The sequence below is a fragment of the Symphalangus syndactylus genome, chromosome 13 (genome assembly GCF_028878055.3).
Source record: "Symphalangus syndactylus isolate Jambi chromosome 13, NHGRI_mSymSyn1-v2.1_pri, whole genome shotgun sequence".
NCBI classification, from domain to species: domain Eukaryota; kingdom Metazoa; phylum Chordata; class Mammalia; order Primates; family Hylobatidae; genus Symphalangus; species Symphalangus syndactylus.
Window position 1 is genome coordinate 103,766,509 of NC_072435.2, and position 26,113 is coordinate 103,792,621.

Consider the following 26,113-nt stretch of genomic DNA (forward strand, 5'->3'; position numbering starts at 1 on the left):
CTGCATCCCTCATTCTCACCAGTCTTCCTCCTTCTGAAACTGAGTTGGAGCCTGAGCCTCGCCTTCCCATCCTGATTTTCTCAGAGCAGATTGTCTCTAATGATGATGATGGTGGTAATGACAATAGCAAACACTTTGTCCTTTTCTCCATGCCTCATATAGAATAGCACATCTAATCTTCACAATGACCCTTGACATAGACTATTATTTACTTATTCCCATTTTACAGATGAGGCAACTGAGTCTCAATGTCACAAAGCTTGTAAGCAGCAGAGAATTTAAACCGACTCTGGAGTCCTTGATGCTTTCAAAGACAGAATTCATCCTGGCTTGTTCAAGCTTCTGGTTTGAGTCTTGTTGGAAAATCTCTCTGATTTCCAAACCAACAGAAGGAGGGAGTGAATAAGAGGACAGGAGCTGGCTGCTTGTCTGAGGGCACTGTCCCATCATTGTCCCCTCCTGGGGACTGGGGGGGAATGTTTAATAACAGCTAGTAACTATTTATCAATAATCTGCTGTATGCCAGGCACTGTCCTAAGCCAATTACAGACCTGATTTCATTTACCTTCCCTATAGCCTTTTCAGGTAATTACTGTTGTTCATTACCCCCAACCAGTCCAAGGTCACACAGCCTAATTCCAGATGACCTTAAGACCTATGAGAAGAGTTAATGGGCTTGATAAAAGATGGGGGGTGCTGACCTTTCTGGGGGTTACCCCTCCCACACAGTCCAAGGACAGAGGCAGAAATCCACAGCTGCTTCTCTAGCCCTCTGGCCAGTGCTTCCCAGATTTGCATGTGTCTGAGAGTTCCCCTGGGAGATCTTGTTAAAATGCAGATTCCAACTCAGCAGGTCCAGTGAGATGCTGCATTTCTAAAGAGCTCCCAGGTGATGCCAGGATGCTGGTCCACAGACCACATTTTGAGCCTCTCTGGATCTCATCCAGAATGTAGTCCTGCCCACCCGGGTGGCTTTAGCAGAAAGTTAACAGCTAGTCTGTTTGCAGAGAAGGGCCTCTTCCATGTGAATTTCATCGTTTATAGAAACTCATTGTTTGTTTGCTTGAAAATGTGTTCAGTGTTTCAAATCCCAAATACATATATGTGTATATATATACACACACACATATATATATATATATATTTTGAGACAGAGCCTCACACTATTGCCCAGGCTGGAATGCAGTGGTGTCATCTCAGCTCATTGCAACCCCTGCATCCTGGGTTCAGGCAATTCTCCTGCCTCAGCCTCCCAACTAGCTGGGATTACAGTTTCCCGCCACCAGGCCTGGCTAATTTTTTTTGTATTTTTAGTAGAGACAGGGTTTCACTGTGTTGGCCAGGCTGGTCTCAAACTCCTGACCTCGTGATCCACCCACCTCAGGCTCCCAAAGTGCTGAAATTACAGGCATACGCCACCACATCCAGCCTCAAATCCCGTATTTTTGAAGCTCCATTCAAGCTTTGCTGTGCAATAGGGTCAAGCATGCAGTCAATTTGCAAACTGGCTGGCTTTTCCAAATGAACTGCAACTTCCACCTCCCCATAGTCACCTCAGTTCAGGTATGAAGGCCTAGGAGGGCAGAGGGCAGAGGGCAGAGGACAGAGGTAGCATGTGAAATCCAGGCCAGAGAATGTCCATAGAGTGGCTTTCTGGTTTGGCTGCTAATATTATGAGTTTTTAACTTAGTGGCAGATTTATCACCTTTACAACTGCTCGCCTTTATGTCAATATTTATGTCATTTTGATAGCAACATTTGGACCATCTGAAGAGATGACCTGAAAGTCAGGGATATTTGGAGGGAAAGCTGCTGCCAGTAACACATCCTAGTGGATGAAGCTGAGATAGGTAACAAGAATTGGACTGTGTATGTCATTAGCCAGACACTAGCCAGACCTCCTTTTGGTTAACTTTCAGGTTGGCCGAATAACCTGGACACACTCTCTCTCAATATCTCTTTCTCTCCTCTTTCCCCTCTCCTTCTCCCCACCTCTCTCTTCCTTTTTCTCTCCCCCACCTTCCTCCCTCTCTCTTCCTCTGTCTCTCCACCCCCATTTCTCTCTCTTTCTCTCTCTCTCACACACACACACACACACATTCAGACACACACACACACACACACACTGCTGCGATCACCTTGTATTATATAAAACACTTTCATTGACCGTGGGTGAGCTGGGGGGCTGCTGGCAGGAACGCTGCTGCACCCCTCACCTGCCCCCTTCTGTGTGGCACAATTATTTGGGTGGTGCTTTGTACCATCTGAGAATAGCATTTTTGTATTATGTCCAAGAGGAAGAAACACACTTATTTCTACTGAGAGTAGAGTCCTGGATTCTCTAAAGTCCATCACCGTTGTTCCAAATCATCACTGTGTAAGGTTTGAAGCTTGAGCACCTTCAGCTGGAGACCCTAAATGAAAATCTAAGCCTTATTAACCTCGAGGCTACTAAGGCTGAGACTTAGAAGGGAGGCAGCTTGGACAAGGAGACAGATGGCTGACAGTGTTTCAAATCCAGTTGGCAACATGGTATACAAAGAGAGTGCAGGGACCATTCATTGAACCAAAACACTTGATGAGCTCCTCTGTGGATGAGGTATGGAGAGGCTCAGTGGTCCGTAAAGCACAGTGCCCGAACTCAAGGAGCTTTCCATCTCATGGGGCAACAGACCTGATACTAATGAAAATGGTTCAACCATGAGTTAAAAGGATAATTTTGTGCAGACCCAATACAAGTAGGATTGGTTGAACCAGAGACCCAGAGGGCTGTGGGGGCTCTGTGTTCAAGAGCCAAGGGAGCAACTTTTGAGCTGAATCTCATTCTAAGAGGATTCCAGGTGAAAGGGACAGCCATGTGTTCTAATTCGTGATCAAAAGTCCAGAGTCAGCAAAGGTCATGTGTTGAATGCTATGTTGGAAGCACCTTTCTCACTGATGTCTGCATTTTGCATTTGTAGAAACTGTGGCTCAGAGAATAGAAATGGCTAAATTGAACAGCACTGGGGGAGGCTCCCTAAAGGAGGGGGCAGCTCAATAAAGGAGGGGACATTTGACGAGAGCCTTGAAAGGTTGTTGCCTGGCGGAGAAGAGGAGGATACCCAGACTCAAGACAAATCACCAAGCAGTGGGAGAGGAATTAGGCAAATAAAAGAGTGCACAAAAGCCTGGTGCCTATTGCAGGAAATGACTGGCAGGCATGGTTTTTCCAAGGCTACTGTGCCTCTTAGGGACTGAGCATGGGCTTGAACCCAGGTCTGTGAATCCCAGTTAGGATACCCGCTTGCTACAGTGTTGTAGACACCCTGACCCTGGAATTTGGTTCAGAACACCATCTTCTCTCTTTTAGGGGAACTCCTTGGCTCCAGCTCATCTCCTCCCTTCCCTGACCCCTGATCCCTCCTTCCACCTTGTTTCCAGACTCTATGCAATGTGAAATCTGCAGTGTCTTTGCTCTGACTCAGTGGCGCCTTCGATTTCCTAGGATTATGCCTAGAATTTGCTTTGTACACAAAGAAGTCAGAAAGGGATGCCTTCCAAGTCACTGGCACACAACTCTGGCATGTATTACATCAGGCAAGAGAAATGAGTGAACCCTCCAGCAAACAGCTGTGGCAGAAACCAGATTTCATTTGTAGAGTCATTAGTTGGTATTAACACTGTGTCCTAATTGTGTTTTCCTAAGCAGTGGCACAGAAGGCTTAATGACTGGAGAGATCTAAAGGAAGCTTGTTATCTCCCAAGGACCATTCTGGTGGGGCATCTGCCTCGCACAGGGTGCCAGCCTACGTGTTTCTGAGGTGAGGTGATGGAATGCTCCCATAATAGTGAGCACATTAAAAGGTTAGCAGAGCAAATGTCTGCAGGCACCCTGCTATTCTGCCTTGACACAGACTGTCAGGCACGTGGACTCTTTGCCCTTGTTACAAAAGAACTGAGAAATGGACTTCTTTCTTGGTCAGATTACATTTTTCACAGTAGTTTGCTAAATGTGTCGGCAAGTGTAGCTCTCCTCCCAGGGGTAGAGACCTGCTGGTGACTTGAGAACATTATGGCTTTATGGGATGTTGCAAGAAATTTCATTTGCCTCAAAGATTCTTGCAAGATTTGGGTTGCAAAGTTCATCAGAACGGGGCTCTTGAGTCCCGAGGGTGGCTGTCCATGGTGCTGACCACTGCACTGCCTAAAACCCCAATGATGGCAAACCAGCCTCTCCCAGGGATCTGTACTTTTTTCCTTTTGTTTTTTCCTTCCTAGTTTAGTGAAGACATTATGAAGCTTACACTATCACTGAAAAAAATAGATACCTTATTTATGGTTCACAATTTACATGGTGGTTTTCGTGTACTGTTGTTAATTCTGGCAATTTTTTGTCTCTCAAAAACTTTTGTAACTCAAAAGTTAGGAGAATTTTGTGCAGTGCTTTGCTTTATGTTCACTGATACTCCATTCCAACTACTTTTACTGAGGGGAACCCTCAGATGATTAGGGGACAGTCACATTTGCTGGAATGGACCACGTCTGGTTCCTTCTTTGCTAGACCTGGAGGCTTCTTCTACCTCCCTTTGCTGTAGGTCTGGGAGCCCTGAATTTCATAATTCATATGGGACCCCATGAGCTCTTCTCTGTAGGGCCAAGGGAATGATAGAAAATATTTCTTCTTCTGCATCATGATGGGAGAGAATTGGTTTGCTCTTCTCCCCTAAGCAAAATCTAGGTCATTGGACAGGAAAATATTGGGAGCAATGCAGGTTTTGGAATCAGGCATAAAGTTTCTATCCCAACTCTGTCACTTGATGGCTGTACTGACTTTGGCCAAGCCACTCGTTCTTTCTAGGCGTCTGGTGCTTCATCTATAAAATGAAAGCCATCCCAGTCTTTCACAATTTCTGTGGCCACCGAGTGAGGTAAAGACTAGAAAGCACCTAGCACAGTGCCTGTTACAGAGTAGCTTTTTCCTAATGGAAACTCCCCAATTCACTCTGAGAAGCACCCAATTCAAGCGATTTGAATTTCCAGCAGCCCACAGGAGCCTTTGGTAATGTCTAAAAATAGCTGGCTTGAATTCTCTTTGGACAGTTAGGCTCTTTGTGTAATTCAATCTCTCTCTGATTATAGGTAGCTAGGTAGCCATTAACAGCTTCCAGCTCACTGCCTTTCCTCCTCACCAGCATCTTTAATGCAGTGGAGCTTGGCCTAATTACCCAGGGGGTGGTGGCTTCTTTCAAATCAAGGAGAACTCTTCCACGGCTGCCTCTAAGCTGATGCCTGGTGACATTTACCTCATTTTTGTGAAGCTCCAGAACAAAGAGATGATAGGACTTCAGAGACACTTGCAGCTGGTTCCGGGCTGTTCTTCGTCTGCCCCCAGCAAAGGGAGTTGATGAACAGTTGCTCTGCTTGCTTCTTGCTAGTAAAAAGCCCAAGCTGCTGAGGTCATGTACCATCCCAGCTAGCCTGGCAATGCAGAGCTGACATTGTCAGAATGTGGGGCATGGGCTTTTGCAATCCTTGGACTCCCACTGTGGGGCCTGAGAGGATTTCTGGAAAATTCAGGTAGCTGGAATGGGAGTCTATGGAGCCCAACTTGTTAAAATTGGGCAGACCTTCTTCAGGATAGTAGAGATGGGAAACTAGGATGTGATGTCAAACAAGATTGGGGTCAAATCCCAGCTCTGCTGCCTACCAGCTGTGTGACCTGGAAAAGTAATTGAATCTTGCTAAGTTTCAGGGTCTCTGCCTATAAAATAGGATAATAATATTGTTCACCTCATAGGTTGTTATGAGGATTAACTGAGATATAATACACACAACATACTTAGCACTAATGACATAAACAGCTGTTATTGCTGCCATCATTGTTATTATTTAGAAAGGGTTGATCATTAGGAAGATGCCATCCAGGGCTACTGCTGTTGTCATTCATGACTCCGGGGAGTACCATTCACATATACTATGAGCTGTGAAAAGCAGTGGCCCTGAAATCTGTGAAGAATTTTCCTTGTAATTAAAAGTGCTCAAAGATCCAAGATGTTTTAGGTTGGGTTCCCCCAATACAGGGATGTGAACCTTGGCTACATGGAAAGTGTTGCCAAGATGCACCCATAGGGAAATAGAAAGGTTAGATGGGGAAGAAAGCTAATACAGGGTGCCTGACAAAGCAGGTCTCTAGTGAGGACAATGAAAGCTTAACCCCACTGGAGAGCTCTGGGGGATGGTATTGAACAAATCTCAGACGTGTTCCACCCGAGGAGCAGAAAGTTGCTGTATTATTTTTTCCTCCAACTGTCATCCATCATTGGCTGAGGGTGGCTCCTGGGGAAATTAACTACCTGGCAGGCCCAGCCTGTCCCTCACAGGCCCTAAGGCAGAGTGATGGTCACTATCAGCCAATAATGGAATGGCAAATGCCAAGAGCAGGCATATTAATGGACCACTGACAGCAAACAGTGCATGGGATCTAGCCACCTTCCACATATTATGGGCAAGTGATGAAAGGAAGAGGAAGTGTCATGGTTTAAGTACTTGTTATATCTCAGACTCTGTTGTAAATGCCATCGCATAGACTTTCACCCCAGCTGTGCAGGGTGGATATGACAATCCTCCTGTACAGATGAGAAAAACTGAGGCTCAGCAAAGTGAAGACACCTGCCCAATGGCACACAGCTAAGTAAGCAGCTGACCCAGGTCTGTCTGCCTTAAAGCCAAGGCCCTCTCCTCGGGACACCAGAGGCTTTTGCAAACAAGAAAGCATCTTTTCACTGCTATGGAAATCCAGAATTCTTTATACCACAGGACAGTGTCAGGGAAGCCAAGGGATTCCCTAGCCACTTCCCTTTCATTTTCAGACATAAGAGATGAGAGAGCCTCTCACCCACTGAAGGGGAGGGCCAGGTGACCCATATTACAGATGCAGGAAATGAGGGAAGTGGGGAGATTAAATGTCTTGGCTACCGTGTGTATTCTGTGTCCAGATCACCAAGACAGTGGAGAGCCACCTGCAGAGAGAGATGGCCTCCAGAGAGCTCCCCAGGTCCCTGGGTGTCGAGCTAAATCCTTCCCTTCCTGGCTTGGAAGGCTCTCCAACCTTTCCGCCAGACATCAGGAAGCCCTCTGTGACTTCACACAGTTTCCTCACAAAGTAGAATAGGCCAGACTTCAGGAATACCTGCCACCCAGGAGATTAACTGTTCCTGGAACTGACTTCCCAAGCTGTTATCCCCCTCACCGCACCCCCAGAACACATCTTGCCCAAAGAGGTGCACAGCAGTAGCTTCTAATCCATCTCGGGCCCTTTAAGTCCTCTAAAAATTTTACCTTACTTAGTATTCACAGCATTCAGTTTAGCTCTCCTCTCTAAGCTGGGAGAGTCAGGGACTCATTAGCAGGTGCTTAAATGTCAAAGGGAGGCCAGTCTCTGCAGAGCTGGATCTACAAAGACTTCCTTCCTCTTCCTACTCTGGCCTCCTAATATCTAGGCCGGCTGGAAGAAATCACATGGAGAAATGCCAGCTTAGGGATTCCACATGGCTCTCCCCTTCTTTTCAGTCTAAGGACAGCTGGCAAGGAGACAGACCTTTGACTGCCCCCTCTGTAGTACCTGCAGCTCACAAAGTTTATCCATGCCCATCTCTGAATGATCCACCCAATATTTATGCCCCCATTTTAGAGATGAGAACATTGTGGCTCTGAAATGAGAGGGAACTTGCCCATGGTCAAAGACAAGGAAGGGCAGAAGTGCCAGTGGGTGCCATGTGAAGGAGAGTTCCCCATTTTACAGCTGAAGGTGCTGAGTTCCAGAGAGGAGAAACAGAGTCGGGATTAGAACTCGTGTTTCCTAGTCGCTGAGTCTTCTGTTCCTCAGCCAAGATGGCTCATCCTGAGCCTGTCAGTCCAGGGAAATGCCATGGCTCTCTGGTGTGGTGCCAGGATGGAAGGCCTCTCCTGGGGCTCTGGGCCAGGGTGGGTCCCCTGAGGCTCATCTGGAGATGCATGTCAATGTGACCCATCAGTGGACTGAGCCCAAAAGATGGGTGCCCAGCTTGGGGGCAGGGGAGAGGGCAGAGTGCTTGGCCAAAGAAGCCTAGAGGAAGTTGCATGTGTGCCACCCACAGGCCCTGAGTGATGCCCCAGTTCCTTCAATTATTTGGGGCCATGCTCTTAGAGGATGCAAGGGTGACTCCTGAGGGTGAAGGACCCCAAAGACCACCCTGGGCTTGCTTCAGCTTTCACATGCCCACAGTAAGACATGCACACTACCATACAGAGATGACTTGTATATGAGGTCCACTGTGATGCAAACAACCGGGACAGATACCAGCAGTGTCCCTGGCTGTGGGCACCAGGTGCAAGGGTCCCCAGTGCTCTTGGCATCCTGAGAAAAGACTCCACCTGGGCTGGACTCCATCAGAGGGACCTACCCATCAAGTTATTCTCTCTTCTTATGGTGCATTTCCCCTTGCACGGGGGAAATAAGTATTTTTATCTGAACCTAGGTGCCAGCTGTTGGGGGGCTGGTCAGGAAATGTCAAACCCCTGGTGGCATTGAGCTGGGCTCATGAGGGACTGGCTGAAGCCCAGCCTCATCCTCTACTAGAAGAGGAGCCCTCTTCTCAGCCAGCTGGTTGCCGGGCAACCCAGAGAGAGCCCGTGGGGTTATTGTCTCCATATGCACAAACACCTTATGGTAAGACTTGCCCTCCTAGAGGTTGATTTGATGCACAGCCACACAAGTTATCTACAGAAGCGCAAAGTCAAATGCACAGGGCCAGAGACTCATATGTTCCCCCATAGACAGACCCACTATGTGCAGATGAGCACGGTCCACAGGATCACATTTGCATTCTCAGAGGTCGGCATCCACATGCCTAGACAGGGGGATCTGCACTCACACTGGCATGAGCACAGTCACACATACACATGGGATGCACACATCACCACTCACACCCTTTCATACACAGATGTGCACTGTGTGCAAAGCAACAGACACACATTCGGTGTCACGTCCCACTGCCCAAACAATCTCAGTGCAGCCAGACCCACAACTGCCCTCACACAGCCTCTCCTGCCCCCATTAATGCGCGCACACACACACGTGCACAAACACCACTCACTTCTTCAGACACGACTGCGTCTTCTCAACACACTGCTGTGTTGGGGGCCTCAGACCCCACCATGGTAGTGGAACAGGACTCAAGAAAGGACCCACATTAGAGGATAAGAGCTGGTGGGCTTGGGATCCCTCCAAGGGTACCCAGGACTGCCCCAGCCCCAAAGGGGCCTCCGTTGGCCCCAATCCCCAAAATACTGTCTGTAGCAACCCTCCAAGCTCTAGGATTTCATGATGGTCCCTCAAATAGGATCCTGGTGGGGAAGAGGCAGGTTAACAATTTGAAGTTGGTTCTAGAGACCCAGGGTCAAGATCTGGACATTTGAGGATGCTTAAAGAATAATCAGACTCCAGTGTCAGGCGACCTCAGAGTGACAGCCCTGACTTTCCGAATGATTTGTGGTGAAAAGCAGAGTGGACATGAAGGGTGGGAGAGAGAAAATCAATGTCCCACTGTTGTGAAATGCTAAAGCCAGGGGTGGCTTTTTAAAAAGGGACAGCCCAGGACAGTGCAGACTTGGAGTTCAGACATTCCTAGATGGAATCCAGATACTGCCACTTGTCAGCTGTGTGGCCTTGGGCAAGTCACTTCCCCTCTGCACCTGTTTTCTCTTCTTTATAATGGAGAGAATGAGATCTTCCTGCTAAGGGTTAGGAGGGTTCCATCGGATAAGATATATCAAGCGTTTACACAATGCCTGGCACTTGATAAATATCAAAGATGTCAGACTAACTCTTGCAAGCTGGGTGACCTGTATCAAGCAGTTTCAGTCCTCTGAGACTTGAGTTTCCTCATCTGTAAAAATGGGAAGCCCCACAGGACCAGGGTGAATGGGAGAGTTCAATGAGACCACGTGTGTGAACAGCTCAGCCTACTTCCCATCATATACCACACAATCAGTACGTGGTAGCAATAATGATCACAACAATATTATGATTTTTTTTAAAGACAAGGTCCCACTCTGTCAACCAGGCTGGAGTGCAGAGGCATGATCATGGCTCATTGCAGCCTCGCCTGCCTGGGTTCAAGCAATTCTTCCATATCAGCCTCCTGAGTAGCTGGGACTACAGGTGTGCGCCACCACACATAGCTAATTAAAAAAAAAATATATATATATATATATTTGTAGAGATAGGGTCTTGCTATGTTGCTCAGTCCGTCTCAAATTCCTGGGCTCAAGGGATCCTCCTGCCTTGGCCTCCTAAAGTGTTGGGATTAGAGGTGTGAGTCATTGCACCCTGCCAATACTATATTAATATAAGCATCTATTCATAATAGTATCATTATTATTGGAAGAAGCACAGGCTTTGGAGACAGAGAAACTGGCTTCGATCTCACTGTGTTGTTTGTCAGCTCTGTAACACTGGAAGCCAGCGAGCCTCCCTCAGCCTCCTCAGTTTTCTCATCTGTGAGATGGAGGTACTCATAGCATCTATCACCTATGGCTGCTATACAGACTGAATGGACCCAGAGTTCCCAGCATGGAGCCTGGCATCAGCAGGAACTCAGTAAATTCAAGTGGAGTGGAAAGAGAAAGGGAAAGCCAGCATCTCATTGCCCAATGACCTGAGTAAGCATCCGGCTAACTGAGTTTTCTGGTTAAGTGAGGGTTCATCCACAGTGCTTGGGACTTCCCGTCTCATTGCCATAAATCTTTAGCTCAAATGCCCACTTCCCCAGCGGGTATGGTGATTCACACCTGTAATCCCAGCATTTTGGGAGGCTGAGACAAGCAGATCACTTGAGGTCAGGAGTTCCAGACCAGCCTGGCCAACATGGTGAAACCCCATCTCTACTAAAAATACAAAAATTGAGCTGGGTGTGGTGGTGCACATCTTTAATCCCAGCTACTCAGGAGGATGAGGGAGGAAAATCACTTGAACCCAGGAGGCGCAGGTTGCAGGGAGCCGAGATCCCACCACTGCACTCCATCCTCTGGGTGACCTTACAGGGCATCCCTCTCAGCACCCCAGGCCACAAGATGGAAGACTGTCCAGTGTTTCTCTACGGGGCACTAGTGGCATGTGGATGTGGCACGTGCTTATTTAGGAGGTGAAGGATTGTCCTGTACAGAACAGGCATGCACATTTCTGGCCCCAGCCTTTCAAGTGCCAGTGGCCTCAAATCACTGGAGCCATCAAAGGTGTTCCCACACCTCTTTGAATGTTCTCAGGGTAGTAGGCATGAGAGTTACTGCATAGTTTAACTCCCAGTCCTTATTTATATTTGGGGAAACTGAGGCCTGGAGGGACCACGCAGCAGATCAGCAGCATCCTGACACTATCACCACTACCACTGCCACCTGTCTCACCAGGATAAAGCCAGAGACCCAGAAAGCTAAGACAGCAGGAGTCTGGGGGATGCCTTGGAAATTCGTCATTTAACCAAATTCCTAATGTCCTCTTAGTTTTCTTGGCTTGTCACTGCAATGAGCAACTTCAGGCTATCAGGCGCCATGTGGTAGAAAGAATCACTAGGGTGTCTTTGATGGCTAAAATATAAAATTATCATTCATAAACACCCTCCCCCCACCCTTCTACTCAGGGAGTTATTCCATATCCTCTTCTCTGCACATAAATATAAATATATATGTGTATGCTAAAAAGCGCTTTTACACTCTAGATAGACCCAGACACCGCTACAGAGAGAGACATATGGTTTTTACAACTTGCTTTGCTTTTTTCCAAGGGCTAACACTTTGCTTCTGAGATGAGCCTCAGTAAGTTTTTGCAAACGATGGGTCCTTAGATTTGTCTTGTAACCTCTTCTCTCGAAGCCCTGTTTCTCTCATCTGTAAAATGAGAGTTTACAATGAACGTTGCAGGATTTTCAAGAAGGTGACATGAGCTGACGTTTCTGAAGTGCTCAGCAGAGCAGATGACACATAATAGGGATTCAATAAGTGGGGTCTGTTCTTGTGCTGATGGTTTTGATCACACCGTGTTAACAATGCCCTTTGTTATATGTGGATGGCTATGCTTCTGGAAGGGTATATACAACTCAGAATTTGAGAAATAACCCAATTTTAAATGTGTATCACCAGACTTTCAAAAGATTTAACAGTGGCCACTTAAAATTTTTTTTACTAGAGACGGAGGTCTCACTATGTTGGCCAGGTTGGTCTTCAACACCTGGCCTCAAGCAATCCTCCTGCCTTGGCTTCACTTTTTTTGTCTTTATTACATAAAAATACATATTCATTGTAGAAAAAAGTTAGAAAAGAGTTTTACAAAGAGATGGAAATAAAAATTACCTATATTCCTACTTGATTGGTCAGAGTTCTCTAGGGAAACAGAACCAACAGGATTAAAACCAATAGGATATGTGGATAGATATATTAAGAGATTTATTTTAAGGAAATTGGCTCACGCAATTGTGGGAGCTGGCAAGTCCGAAATTCGTATGGCAGGCCAGCAGACTGGAAACTCAGGCAGCAGTTAATGCTGCGATCTTGAGATGGAATTCCTTCTTCTCCAGGAAGCCTTAGGTTTGCTTTTAAGGCCCTCAACTGATTGCATGAGGCTCACCCACATTATCAAGGGTCATTTCCTCTACTTAAGGTCAACTAATGGTAGATGTCAATCACATACATAAAATACCTTCATAGCAACATCTAGACCAATGTTTCGCTGAACATCTGGGCACCATGGCCTAGCTAAGTTGACACATAAAATTTATCCTTCACACCTACTGTCCAGGGACATCACAGTTATTAACATGTTGGTATATGTCTCTCTAGAGATTAATTTTTTACAAAATTGATATTTTATAACCTGTAGAATTTTACATTCTCAGTTTTTATTTAACTTCGTATCTTAAACGCATATTCATCTGGCTAAAATAACATTTAACACCATTCCTTTCAATGGAATTCCACTTTCAATAGAATTCCATTGTGAGAATGGAATTCCACTTTCAATGGCATTCCATTGTGTGTTGTCATTTCAGACATTATTGGCCTAATTATCTCATTGCTAGACACCTAGGTTGTTTCTACTCCTTCACTTGTTAATTTTTAAAATGCTGCAATGAACATCCTTATTGATAAATCTTTGCGCACATCTGTAGTGGATGCTATAGGCACCCACCCAAGTCTCCTTTCCTGTGGTGACTGTTGGTGGCGATCAATGGCTCACAACTGCCCCCTTCTCTGAAAAATAGCTTTGGGCCCAACAGGAGCAAGCAGCCCCTCCCAGGAAGTTATGCCCCACCCTGGGGGACAGCCCACAGCCAAAAACTGACTGACATTGGAGGCTAGGATAGACAATGCCAAGGCAAGCCAGCCCCCTTTCCTTAAGGGGGTGCCAACTCTGTAGTGTAATTTCTCATCCAGAGCCCCCTCCTGATCCCTGCCGTGAGACCAGGATGGAGGTGGCACCCAGCTGAGATCACATCCTCACTTAGCTCTGTCTGGTCCTGCCTCTCACTTTCTTTCTCTGAGAGCACAACTTCAACAAAACATTTGTCTCAGGCTCTGCTTCAAACATTTGTCAGTAGCCCCAACCTAAGACAACATCTCTGAATATTTTCTTAAGGGATGACTTCTACTGAAGATTTGACAACGGGTTCCAAATTTTTTATTGTGTAGCTGCACTATTTCTGGGTTAAATTTTCTTAAAGAGATTGCCTCTGACATGTCAGTCCCTTGCAGCTTGTCAGTGCCCAATACTGGGTAGGTAGAGACTTCTGAGGCCCAGGACTTTTCCCCTAAAGCCCAGGGCAATGAGAGGGAGAGGAGAACCCTGCTAGTAGTGAATAAGGACAGGACAGCCCCAGACTCCTTGCTTCGCTCAGTCCTCAAACACTCAGCCCTGATGAGATCACAAAAATCCTCCGTGTACTTGATCATTTCCCTGAATGGGGCATTGCCATGGTTGGGAATGAGGAAGTGAGGCATGGGAATCTGACAAAGAAAGGGGGATAGCATGGCCCAGGAAGAATCTCATCTCAGCGACCTGGGTTGTTGACAAAGGGGCCAGGGTTGAGGAGAACGTTCTTTGATGTATCGAGCTCATTGACTATCAACAGACATGTTCAAGAACAGAAGGCATGGCCACTCTTTCCATCTCTGCTTTGGCTTGCTCTGTGACCTTGGGCAAGACTCTTGCCTTCTCTGAGCTTTCTTCAGAAGGTGGTTTTCCCAACCAGATCTGACTCCTTGTATATCTGACTAGTCCTCTTCTCTCTGGCTCTTCAGATGGAAGTGCAGTGTTCCGGGGCTGCTTCCGCAGGCCTGACAACCTTTCCCTGGCCTTGCCCGTGACAGCTGCCATGCTGAACATGTCTGTGGACAAATGCGTGGACTTCTGCACTGAGAAGGTAAGCACAAGGTGGGGCCCATGGAACTCAGTGGGAGGGAACCGTGCAGTAGTGCTGAAGGAACCACATGCTTGGCTGGAGAAGCAACAGCTCAATCGGGATAGATGTAGTCGTTGACTGGGATCTATGACATGGGAGAGGGATGTGACCATTTCACATGGATCTAAGGGGCTGGAGCTACACAGAATAGATTTTCCTGCCTTTGAGGAAGTGAGTTTTAACATTGATGAATACTTAGGAATGACGGTTATTAGTCCATTTTCATACTGCTATGAAGAAATACCCCAGATTGGGTAATTCATTTGAAAAAAAGAGATTTAATGGACTCACAGTTTCACATGGCTGAGGAGGCCTCTCAATCATGGTGGAAGGCAAAGGAAAAGCAAAGGTATGTCTTACATGGCAGCAGGCAAGAGAGCATGTGTACAAGAACTGCCCTTTTTAAAGATGTCAGATCTCATGAGACTTATTCACTGTCATGAGAACAGCATGGGAAAAACCCACCCCCATGATTCAGTTACCTCCCACCAGGTCCTTCCCATGACACATGGGGATTGTGGGAGCTACAATTCAAAATGAGATTTGGGTGGGGACACAGAAAAACCATATCGGGGGTGACATTTGAACTGGGCCTAGAAGCATGAAAAAATTACCAGGTAAAGGTAAGGACAGTCCCACCTTGGGACAGAGGGAATTCCCCACTGGTGGAGGTGTGCGAGCAGAGGCCAGGCAGCAGTGTCACCCAGAGCTTTGGGCACTGGATAGCACTTGAGTTGGATGATCTTTCTTTGGCCTAAGGAGCTAGATGTCTGACTGTTTATGTTTCCTCCCTAGCCAGGCTGTGAACTCCCGGAGGGTAGGGGCTCTGCCTTGTACATTTTGTGCCCCCCTTCAATACCCCCAGCACAGAACTGGGCACATAACTGGCACTTAGCGATGTCCAAGGAGCTCCAGCTTTTTCTCAAAATGAGCTAATTACTCAAGTGTCCAGAGGAGAACCATCCCTCCTCCACCACAAAAAGATGGTTGGGCATTTCATTCATTCTAGAGAGTAGTTGAGGGTAGAGAGGTATAAATGCTTAAACACTGAGATGAAGCTTTCTCCTGCAGGACTTGAAAGAGAACTGAAAAAGAAATCCCTTTCTCACGGTCATGCAATACACCACAGTAAATGCCCCCTTGGTGTGATGGTGATATGGGACCCATGCTTTGGGAAAAGCTGTCTGAGTCTGTTCTCAGACTCAGTGGCTCTGAGTCACACAGATCCACTGGCTAGTGGATCCAGCCACACAGGAGTGACCCTGGTTTGCTACCAGATTAGTCCTGGACTGGCTACCAGAGAGAAGTAGGGGTGGTGGGTCCAGTTTAGAAGCAAATTGGGCAAAAGACAGACCCTTGCCCACCAGATCTCAGGTCCATCCTGCCCCCACTTAGCTGTTTGATAGAACAAATAAAGCAATCAGAAGCACATCTCCCAACAAAGACTCTGAGTACACAGAGGTATCAGGATCTCCTTTGGCTTAAAAGAGCAAATTCAGAAAGCTTTTCCCAAAGCATGGGTCCTATATCACCATCAAGCCAAATCTGCAAATGTTTAATAAGACACTACTGTATGTCAGGACTCCTGCTTAGTGCTGGGGATGCAAAGTAACAAGATAACAATCTCTATCCTCAAGGATGCAGGCATTCGCTAGACATCTGCATTGTGGCACCTCCTGGGTGCTCAGACTACACCCTGAGTCCTGGATGCCCCCATCTGCTCTGAGTCATCCTTTTTGGCTATTTCTCTCATTGGGCTTGTAATGCATGAAGCATTTCTCTGGAGTCTAAAAGGCTGGAGCATCACGGCAGTGGCTGCTTGCTGAGAACATCCTCCATGCAGCCCTCTGCACCATGGATCACACGGTTTACTTCTCAGGCCAAGTCTATGAGTTGGACATTTTCAGTCCCATTTCACAAATGAGAAAACCAAGATTCAGAGAGGTGAAGTCATTTGCTTAAGCTGTCAGCACAAGCAAGTGGCAGAGCTGGAGTTCACACTGGGGACTGACTCCAAATTCAAGCTCTTAAACTTCTGAGCCACCCTGGCGACCCCACCAGAGAGGCTTCCCAGAGCCATTCAAGAGGGACCAGGCTACCTCAAATCACCAAGCATTTCTTAAGGGCTTGCTGTGCTCCTAAGAGGCATTCTAGAAGATGGGAGGTAACATTTATGAGATTAAAGGAGGCTTGGCTATCATTTGGTCCAGCTCTCTCCCCTTAGCAGGAATCCCTCCACCCACATGGCATTCCCTCACTTCCAGAGGGCCCTGGGGAACCCTACAGATTCCCTGGAATTGGGGGGACAAACAGGCATGTGACAGTGAGATTATGGGGCAAACTAGCGTAGCAAAGTGTCAGACTGTACACAGGACTGGAGAGAAGCGAGGGTGTGTATGTGTGAACAAGAAGTCCCCTTGCAAACCTCCCTCTTCCTGTTTTCTCTGATCTCCTTAGGGGGCAAAGGAGAGAAACTAAGGGGATCAAGTGGACAGGGATACAGAGCTGCTTGTGTCGTGATAGAGGGTCTGAAGTTTAGGGTGTCAGAGGAGGCTCCAGGATTCTCATTATTTAGAAAATGTCATCAGTCATGGCCCAAGCTGACCCTCCAGTATATCAGCACTTCTGCCCTTCAGCTAGGCGCCGCAGTTCCTATTGAATATCTTTTAGGAAAGAAACCAAAGCTACCATGGCAAAGCTGGCTGGATCCAGCCACACAGGTGTGACCCTGGTTTGCTACCATATTGATTATTCCTGGGCCGGCTACCAGAAAGAACTAGAAGTGGTGGGTCCAGTTTAGAAGTAAATTGGGCAGAAGACAAACCCTTGCCCGCCAGATCTCAGGTCCATCTTGCCCCCACTTAGCTGTTCAACAGAACAAATAAAGCAATCAGAAGCAGCTCTCCCAACAAAGACTCTGGGAACACAGGGGTATCAGTATCTCCTTTGGCTTAAAAGAGCAGACTCAGACAGCTTTTCCCAAAGCATGGGTTTCATATCACTGTCTCGTCAAGGGGGCATTTACTGTGGAGTATTGCATGACCATGAGAAAGGGATTTCTTTTTCAGTTCTCTTTCCAGGAGAAAGCTTCGTTTCAGTATTTCAGCGTCAACACCTCTCACCCTTAACTACTCTCTATGCAGGAAACATGGAGCCAGCCCCAGGCTCACAGTCTTGGTTGGCCAGAGTGCCTAGGTAGTTGTTTTGTTCATCGCTTGTTTTGTTTCTATATTATGTGCATTTACACTATGGAGATGTGTGGAAGTGCTACTTGTCCACAAGTACTATTAGTGGTAGCAATACAAAGTATCCTTTGAAATTTAAGTTTCAAAAAGTGAATCGACTTAAAGGAAACAAATAAGTAAACAGTAGTACAGTAGGTGCACAGATAGGGCAAAATCATAAAAGCAGGGTTTGTGGATGGAATTTGGGGACCTTCAAGTTGAGGGAGACTGACAGAGAAGGCAGTGGTTGGAATGCAAATCCTGTTCTCCATTTGGAGTCTGAAGCTGTCCAGGGATTTAGCAACTCTCTTCCTCTTCTTCTCCCACTCCATCCCCAGGAGTACCCGCTGGCAGCTCTTGCAGGCACCGCCTGCCACTGTGGGTTTCCCACCACCCGATTCCCGCTCCATGACAGAGAGGATGAGCAGCTCTGTGCCCAGAAGTGCAGCGCGGAGGAGTTTGAGAGCTGCGGGACTCCTAGTTACTTCATTGTGTATCAGACACAAGTCCAAGGTGAGCTAGGCCCTTCCCCGGTGGACCCCAGATGCACTCCCAGTGGCTTCCCTCCCAGACTTGTCGCTGCCAGTCCATCCCACACAGCCTGCAGCAAGGAGAAAACCATGCAAGCCAGGGGGCAGGGCTGATGAACTCCACCAGGCTTAGAGTTCCTGGATGGGCAACAGAAGGAGTTCCCAGGATGAGAAGCGTTCTGATGACCCATCCCTATCCCTCATCACCGAGGACCCTTGGTGGCTCCTGTAGTGAGACTGAATGAGAAAAGAGACTGAGTCTCCCACTGGCTCCAAAACAGATTCACTGCGTTATCCTAGACAAGTCATTTCCCCTTTCTGGGCCTCAGTTTTTCCGTCTGTAAAATGAAGCTGTAGACTGTTGGCCTCCAATGTTCCTTCCAATTCTAAGATTTTGTCATTTTATCTATAAGTTCTTCCTTCTTCTCTTTCCCTGTCTCACTCATCCTTTCCACTTCTAGTCTTCTTCCTTTGCTAGTGGAATCTACACTCACTGTTATCTCCTCTTCTGTCTCTTGGGGCTACCAGACATGCTGATAATGATGGTGATGATGATGATAATGATGATGATGATGATGATAATGATGGTGATGATGATGATGATGGTGATGACAATGATGGTGATGATGATGATAATGATGATGGTGATGATGATGATAATGATGATGGTGATGATGATGATGGTGATGACAATGATGATGATGATGATGATGATAATGATGGTGATGATTATGATAATGGTGATGATGATAATGGTGATGATAGTGATAAGAGTGATGCTGATAGTGCTGATGATAGTGATGATGAAAGTGATGATGATGATGATGGTGATGAGGAGGAAGAGGAGGAGGCAGCAACACTTGGAGTTTCTTGAGGTCTTACTCTGTGCCAGACTCAGTGTTGCATCCTTCATATACATGTTTTCATTGAATCCCCTCAACTCTCTATGAGTTGGGAATGGTAATTATGCCCTCTTTACTGTGGGGTGGGGGAGGGGCTTGAGACTCAGAACAGTTGAGGAACTTACCTTAAGTCATACTGTTTGTAAACTTTCCCAATAAAACCCTTTTCTCCTGACCAAGGTATCATGAAGGGAGGGTGGCACTTGGGTGGGGATTGGGGGGCATCCCTTGCTAGGACACTCAGCCCAAAGGAAGCCCCTGAAGGATCACCTCAATGTCTGAATATATTGACCATCTACTATGTACCAGTCCTTATGCCAAGCCTCATCTTATTTAGTGATGTGAAGTCCACAGTAAACCTATGATCAGGGCAGTATCATCCCCAGTTTACAGATGACAGAACTAATATTCAGAGAGATTGGGAACTGGCCACAGTTATACATCTACAAAACAATTTGTTTTCAGGAGTCTGACTCCAAAGCCCCGCTAGAAACCTTTGTCCATGCTCTAGTGACACTCCCCAGAGTCTGGAGAGCCAAGAAAACACCACTGGGCTAGACCTCCTCCTTCTCATTTCCCAGTCACCAAGCTGCCATATGTGGTAGAGCAGGCTGAGCATTGCACTGGCACAGCCAACAGAAAAAGTGGTGCCTAAAAGCCAGCCACATGTTGTGTGCCCTGGATGGCAGAACATCTGTCCAGAGGAAGGAGTGGGCACCTTTTTCTGATTTGCACAAAAGTGCTGTATGAGCTAGTGGCAGCCCCACCAATAGCCTGTCCCTGTTTGACTGATGGGGTACCAGTGGTGATCAACTGTGGCTGTTTCTATGGTAGCTCAAGTCCTTCTGAGAGCCTAGTGAGCATGTGGCTCTTGGCCCTATTTACAGTCCGATGGGGAAGGATGGGTCTTTGTTAGCTTTCGGGGAAGTGCTGGTTAGTCTGTGCAGAGCTGTGCTGCCTTAGCCTGCAGGGGAAAGTCATACACAGATTAATTACCCTGTGATCATGAATGGCTTTGAGGTGGCCAGAACAGACAATGGAGCCTTTTCAACAGCAGATAACAATTCCCTAACTGATGAGTTTGCTCATTCCCAGTGCCCTACCCCCAGGCCATTACTAGGGCTTCCATTTTTCCATGTCGCTCTTGCAGTTTCTACACACTGGGGAGGTTTGACAGTTATGTAGCTCATCAGCCTGCCAAGAGCCTGGCCCACCAGGGCTGCCATTTATTGAGCACCTACTGTGTGCTAAGCCTTGATGCCCCTTATGGGATAATTATTGAACACTTGCTCTGGGCCAGGCTCTGTCAAATCTTTTACCTGCCTTAAATCATCTAATCATCCAAACAGTCCAGTTGCATAAGCACTGTTATTACCATTTTACAAATGAGGTAACTTGGCACAGGGAGGCTGAGTAACTTGGCCAAAGTCAAATAGCTCAGACATGGCAGTGTAGGGATGCAGACCCAGGCAATCTAGGTCCCAAGACTGCACTCTCAACCTCAGCTTCTCAAAATACATTGTGAAAAATTCACACTCATTATCCCACATAATTGTGTAAGGTTTATTAGCCCTGTTTTATAGGTGAGGAAACTGAGGCTTAGTGAGGGGAAAGCCTTGTTCTGTGTCACACAGGTAGGCCATGACAGTTCTGGATGGAAACCCAGGTCGGTCTGATTCCAAAACTGCGTATAATACTGCGTCCAACAGCTGCTTAATGGATGGGGCTTAGGAACCAAATCAACTTTCTTTATAGCACTGAAAACCACAACTTTTACCTTGGGGTTGGCCTTGGCCTCTCAGGAAGTATTCGAATAGAGAATTCTGTTTTGGGGGGAAATTAAGGCGCCTGCTCTGCCCCACCCAACCTATCAACCCAACATTTTATTCTGGAAAAAAAAAAAAAAGTCAAACCTCCAGAAAACTCGGAAGAATTATGCAGTGAACACATATATACTCATTCCATAGAATTTTGTAACATACGTTAACTTTTGCTGTATTTACTTTATTGTCCATCTCTCCATTTCTCCATCCCTCAATCCTTCCTAATTTTTGGTGCATTTCAAAGCAAGTTGCAAGCATCATTGTACTTCAGGATGTTGTCATTGGTTATAATTCAATATTAGCTTTTCTGAAGTAACATTTCCATAGAGTGGAATGCACATATTTTAAGTGTACTAGTTAATGCCAACTGGGTAATCTACTCCACTATCAAAATATAAAACATAACCATATTCTAGAAAGTCCCTGTATCTGAGCTCCTTTTTGCAGTATATTCCAGTGAAAACCATTCCCTGAAGCTTACTTGGCTTCGACACAGATGTCCCTTGGTTTATTTTCTCCTAAATCTGATCATCTCAGAACAAAAATTAAACAGGCAGGAGAAGAGAGCTGAACCTCCAGCTAGCAGCAACAATACCAGGAACGCGATCGATTCTGTGGGCACTTCCAGCATGTTTGTCTTACTCTAACACTGCATTCATTCATGAATTTCATTCTCCTAAACAACCTCAGGCTGTCATCACTGCTTAATAGTCCCATTTTATAAGTGAGCAAACTGAGGCTCAGATAGATCATTTTTTTCCTATGTCACCCAACAAGTAAGTGGAATAATTGGAATTTAAACTAGGACTTCACATTTCTCCTTCAGAGGGCTTTTGTGTGAAATCAATGAGGCTCACAGTAAGACTTCAATAAATAGCAGCTAATGCAGAACAGGAAAGACCCTGGTAAAATCTTGGGAAGGAATTACCTATAGGAGGGCAGAGTGATCTGCCCTCGTGCCCGAGTAATCATGTGAGGTGAGCTTGTCTCTTGAATTGAGCATGGGGCAGTCACTGAGGACCTTGTCCATAACTGGTTCGAGGCTGTGAACAGGGAGGAGGCTGAGTGCAAGGGCCAAGGAGTAGATAGAAGGGAGGAAACATGAAGGAATGTGGACAACTCTGCTGGCAATGTGGCAGTGATGGGGTGAAGGGGAGCTGGTGGTCGCTGGAAAGGGCTCTTTCTAAATGATGGAGCTACTTGTTCCTGTTTGAGTGCTAATGTGATTGAGCCAGCTGAGAGAGAAAAAATATTGGGGTTTGGAAGGAGTAAGGAGCTTGGAGAAGAAGGAGGGAATGGAGTCCACACACATGAGTAGGGGATGGGTGGCTTCCCCAGAGAGGGGAGAGATGGAGATGAGGGGCCATGGGAGGTGAGGGAGGTTTGCTTGCCTTCCCTTGGATGGTAAATAAGGGTGGAGCTCATCTGCCCCGGGCAGAAGAAGGCAGCACTGAGACCTGGGGCCTCCAGGCCTGGATCTGGGATTCTCTCATCTTCTTTTCTGCTCCAGCACCCCCTGCTCTGAGCCTTCCCTCAGCTGCCTTTGCAACTGAGGGAACCAAAAGAAAATCTTGTGCTTTCTTAGCCCCCTCTGGGGTTGCAGTGGGAGGTGCTGGGGCTTGCATTTTCTGTTAACTCTGATGGTAATGGCATTCTGCGGGCTCTGAAAAGCCAGAGAATCAAAAACATCCAAATGGTACTCACCACCTCCCAACCCATTTTACAGATGAGGAAACTGAGGGCTAGAGAAAAATGATACCTATGCCTTTTGAGCATTTTAGACTATTAACGTATTACATGCTTTGTTTCATTCAATCCTTCTAAGAGCCCTACAAAATAGATATTATTGTTATCCACCCAGTCACCATTCTACCCGTTCATGCATCCATCCAAGAAGCAGTTATTAAGTACCTGCTGTATACCAGATATTGCGGAAACAAAATGGTGAATCAGCAAAACACAATACGGGCAGGGTTTCTGACCACACGACTAATTGCATGAATAATTATCTGAATTGCAATTGTGATCAACAATATGAAGGAGATGGATGTAGTAATGCACTAATGATAGCCCAGGGAGTCAGGAAAAGAGGAGAGAGAGGAAGGGAGGAAGGAAAGAGGGAAGGAAGAAGGAAGGAAGGACAGACGGAAAGATAGTGAGACCCATTCAACTGAGAGCTGACGAACAAAAAGCAAAGGCAGGTAGGAGGCAATGGAGAGGGAACAGTATGCATGAAGGCGCTATGTCAGGACACAGCAAAGCACAGGAGAGGAAGTACAGAGAGACCAGTTGGCTGGCATGTGGTGGAGTGGATTAGAATGAGCCTGTGAGTTTGCAAAGGCCAACCATGTGGGCTCGGAGGCCAAGATAAGAACCCTGGACTGCATCCTATGCTCAAAAGGCATAGGTATTATTTTTCTCTAGCCCTCAGTTTTCTCATCTGTAAAATGGGTTGGGAGGTGGTGAGTACCATTTGGATATTCCTGATTCTCTGGCTTTTCAGAGCCCTCAAAATACAAGAATAACAAAAAATACATGATGGAAGCCGTTGACGGTTTCAATCTGAAGGAAAAGGGTAGGGGTGAATGGGAAAGACTTGCTCTGCTGTGGGGAAACTGGGGCTGGAGAGAAGATTCACCCTCCTAGCTGACTTCTATTGGATCCCTACTATGGGCTAAGCACTGTGCTTATCCCTTTCCGTCATTATCCCATTTAACACTCACCTCAACTCTATGAGGGAGGAACCATCTCCCTCATTTTACAGATGGGAAAGCTGTGGCCCAAGGAAGCTTTCCCGTGACCCACCCAAGTGTCCTGTGCCCTTGATCACCTGGCTGAGAAGTGGCAGGGGTGGGGCTCATACCCTGGCCCTTTCAGACAGGCTCCATCTGCCCCTGGTGTTGACCTCTGTCCATGCTCCGCCCTTTTCAGACAACCGTTGCATGGACAGACGGTTCCTGCCAGGCAAGTCCAAGCAGCTCATTGCTTTGGCCAGCTTCCCAGGCGCTGGCAACACGTGGGCTCGCCACCTCATTGAGCTGGCCACAGGCTTCTATACTGGCAGCTACTACTTCGATGGCTCCCTCTACAACAAAGGTGAGGAGATGGCAGGGAGGGCAGGGCAGGAGGTTCCCTGGGCTTGGGAAGGTCCCCACTTGGAGAGTATGGGAATACTCCTCCTTGAGTATCTACTGTGTGCCACTCAACTCTCCCAGGCACACTTTTTGAGACTCACTGCATGCTTGGCACCCCCCCTTCCTTTTTGTCCCACAAACATTTCTTGAGTCATGTCCTGGATACTCCACCAGCATCCATTCAATAATTGACATTTGTCAAGTACTTATCCTATGCCTGGTACCTTTCCTCCATTTAGGTTACAACCAACATTTCTTAAACACCTACTGTGCGCTGGTACCTCATTACAGATGTTTACTGACCAGCAACTCTTTGATGTAATAGAGGTACAAGAACTAAGTTCACTTTGGGGACATTTATTGAGCACCTACTATTCACCAGGTGTCCTCTCCACATTTAAGGCGACAATACTCGCGATGCAGGATGCTCTATTTTCATTCCATTCACAGATGTTTACTGAGCACCGGAATGTTCTGGATGCACTTCCTAAGTTAGGTGTCCCAACATGCATGTGTGGAGCACCAACTGTGTGTGAGGCGCCTCATGTAGGTTGAGATTGCCAAAGATGTTCTCTTGGCACCTAGTAGGTGGCCAGGTGCTGTATTCTTATTTAACCCTGCATAGAACCCCTGTGAGGTAGGATGATGATGTTCTTTCCCAGAAATGAAAACTGAGGCTTGGAGAGGAGAAATAACTTGCCCAAAGTCACACAATGTTTTTTTTTTTTTTTCCACAAGCTGATTGGGGATTGCATTCTAGTGTTTCCCAGTTTCAAAGCCCACATCTTTATTACTCTATCACACAGGTAAGAAATTCCTGGGTTTCTTACTGAGGAACAAGAAATCATAGATGAAATGCCCTTGGGCTTGAAGCCCTCTCCTGGGCGTGGTGGGAGACATCAGAGAAGCAAGGCCTCCTCCTGTGGGAGGCTTTGCATCTACATGTGGAGCAGCCCTTGGCCATGGTCTTTGTGTCTGCAAACCAGCTGAAGACCACTTCCTGGCTGTGTGACCTTAGGCAACTTGCTGTACCTCTCTGATCCTGTGTCCTCATGCACAAATTAGAGATAAGAGTATGTACCTCATGAGGTTGTTTCAAAGCAGGGATGTCCCATCTTTTGTCTTCCCTGGGCCACGTTGGAAGAAGAAAAATTGTCTTGGACCACACATAAAATACACTAACACTATTGATAGCTGATGAGCTAAAAATAAAATAAAAATAACAAAGAAATCTAATAATGTTTTAAGAAAGCTTACGAGTTTGTGTTGGGCTGCATTCAACGTCGTCAATAAAAGTTGGCTCTGGGTACTCTGGTCTGGGTGCCAGGCACTAGCCAGGCACAGCTTGGTGCTGATAGAGAGTCATCCCCGAACCCTAGCTCAGGGAGAGCCAGGGGGCATGTCTTTCTCAGGGTGAGACACAGGAGGGAGGCAGAGACTGGGGGAGAAAAGGCAAGAAGGGTGAAGAGGGACAGGCTGATGGTTGGAGTTGGCAGCGGGTCAGGCAGGGGAATCTGCTTAAGAATCCCAGCTTTTTATATATTTATTAATTTCCAGTTTTGGCCTGAGTGATTGTTTATTAAGCACCTATTACATATGAGGTTCCATGCTGAGGGTATTGCATGCTTATATCAGGATTTGAACCCAGGGCTGGCTGTCAGCAGTCCCTATGATCTTAACCCCTATGCTGTGCTGCCTTGTGGGAGCTTCTGGGAAGAATACTGGGATATTCCGGAATCTCTCTGGCTTGTCCTGGAGCAGCGGCTGTGGAATGCAAGTTCAGAAAGGATGCCATGGCTGGCCCACATTCTCACCCTCCTGACTGTGGCAGCAACCCTACTCATGCAATCCCAGAATGTCACAAACAGAAGGGTCCCTCAGGATGATTTAGTTCAGGGATCAAAATTGGTTTCATCTAGTGTTGATTCCAATGAATTTTTGCTTAAGGATGATGTGTTAAGAAAGATTCTGAGGTTCTATTCTCTCTCTGAAACAAAGTGCCTTAATCTAGTAGTGACGCCTGTTGAAAGTG

General features: G+C 46.8%; 1 protein-coding gene across 3 annotated transcripts in view; it reads left to right on the top strand.

Annotated features, from left to right (window-relative positions):
- Positions 1 to 26,113, top strand: part of WSCD2 (WSC domain containing 2) — a 359,309-nt gene that overhangs the window by 317,204 nt on the left and 15,992 nt on the right. For all 3 annotated transcript variants that reach the window (XM_063614375.1, XM_063614376.1, XM_055236736.2), the window contains 3 exons: positions 14,308 to 14,429; positions 18,031 to 18,205; positions 23,879 to 24,043. In XM_063614375.1, coding sequence (XP_063470445.1) covers positions 14,308 to 14,429; positions 18,031 to 18,205; positions 23,879 to 24,043 — 462 coding nt within the window. The remainder of the gene's footprint in view (positions 1 to 14,307; positions 14,430 to 18,030; positions 18,206 to 23,878; positions 24,044 to 26,113) is intronic.